Here is a 1,225-nt window from a genome sequence, read left to right on the forward strand (position 1 = left end):
AATTAATATTAGCAATGATACACGCAATATAGTCACACAGACAGTAAAATAGGGAGTGCCATTTTTGGTACATCTACACCCTGTACAGTAAACACATCCAGTGTGTACCTAAGACAGTGTTCACCTAATGTAAATCTCTTTGATTTTCATGTGTTGCTTTCCCCCAGCTCTTCCGGTTACATTTAAGCAAGAAGTTCAGAATTTGGAGCTGAAGGAAGGTGACAGTGGAGTGTTCTGCTGCGAGTTGTCCAAACCTGAAGCACCAGTGGACTGGAGGAAAGGAAGAGTCATTCTTAAGCCCGGTTACAAATATGAAATGAAACAGGAGGGAAATTTCACCAAACTGTTTGTCAACCATGTAGAAGAGTGTGACGCTGGGAAGTACACTTGCAAGACAAAAGACAGCCAATCCACTGCTGAGCTCATCGTGATAGGTGAGTGATCTCACATCTACGATCATACAACCAACTGTCCCATCCGGATGTTCACAATAATTTGTATTTCCAGCACCTCCCATCACATTCAAAACCAAGTTAAAGAACCTCCAAGTGGAAGAGGAGAACAGCGTGACATTGATATGTGAATTGTCCAAGCCCGGCCTTTCTGTTGAGTGGAGGAAAGGCCAGGAGCTGCTGAAGAATAATTTCAAATACCAGCTAAGAAATCGAAACAGCATGCTGGAGCTGACCATCAAAAACACTCAGCTGGATGACAGTGGAGTCTACAGCTGTATCTATGGCGATACCAAGACCGTAGCCAACATCACTGTGACACGTAAGAGATGATCGCTACGTTTAAGTATGCATGTTGTGGAATAGTCCAACTTTTCTCCATCCTACATCCACAGCTATTCCACTCACCTTTAAGATGGGTTTGAAGAACCAGGAGGCCGCTGAGGGAGGCAACGTGACCCTAAGATGTGAACTGTCCAGGAGTGGGATGTCTGTACAGTGGTGGAAGGGAGAGGACCAGCTCCATCAAGGTGGGAGGTATCAGATGACCCTCAAGGAGAACGTAGCTGAGATGAGCATCAGAAACATCCAGCCGGAGGACGTTGGGGAGTACAGTTGTGTCTTTGGCGAGCAGAAGACAACTGCTGAAGTGAATGTGAGAGGTATTCGATATGCTTCTTGTTTTTGAAATTATTGTTCATGAAAATGTACTAAACTCTAATGATTATTGAGTTTTTGTCACAGAGCTTGCACAGACACTGATGATCCTCTTG

At 44.4% G+C, this 1,225-nt stretch overlaps 1 protein-coding gene across 1 annotated transcript; it reads left to right on the plus strand.

Moving 5' to 3' along the window:
* Positions 1–167: 167 nt before the first annotated feature.
* Positions 168–1,184, plus strand: LOC109509503 (obscurin-like; the record flags this gene model as incomplete). Its single annotated transcript, XM_019859342.1, has 3 exons — positions 168–434; positions 508–774; positions 848–1,184. Coding segments are annotated over 3 exons (827 nt in total), but the record flags the coding sequence as incomplete, so codon positions are not given.
* Positions 1,185–1,225: the final 41 nt, after the last annotated feature.

This window comes from Hippocampus comes, unplaced genomic scaffold (assembly GCF_001891065.2).
Source record: "Hippocampus comes isolate QL1 unplaced genomic scaffold, H_comes_QL1_v1.1 C16921090, whole genome shotgun sequence".
NCBI classification, from domain to species: domain Eukaryota; kingdom Metazoa; phylum Chordata; class Actinopteri; order Syngnathiformes; family Syngnathidae; genus Hippocampus; species Hippocampus comes.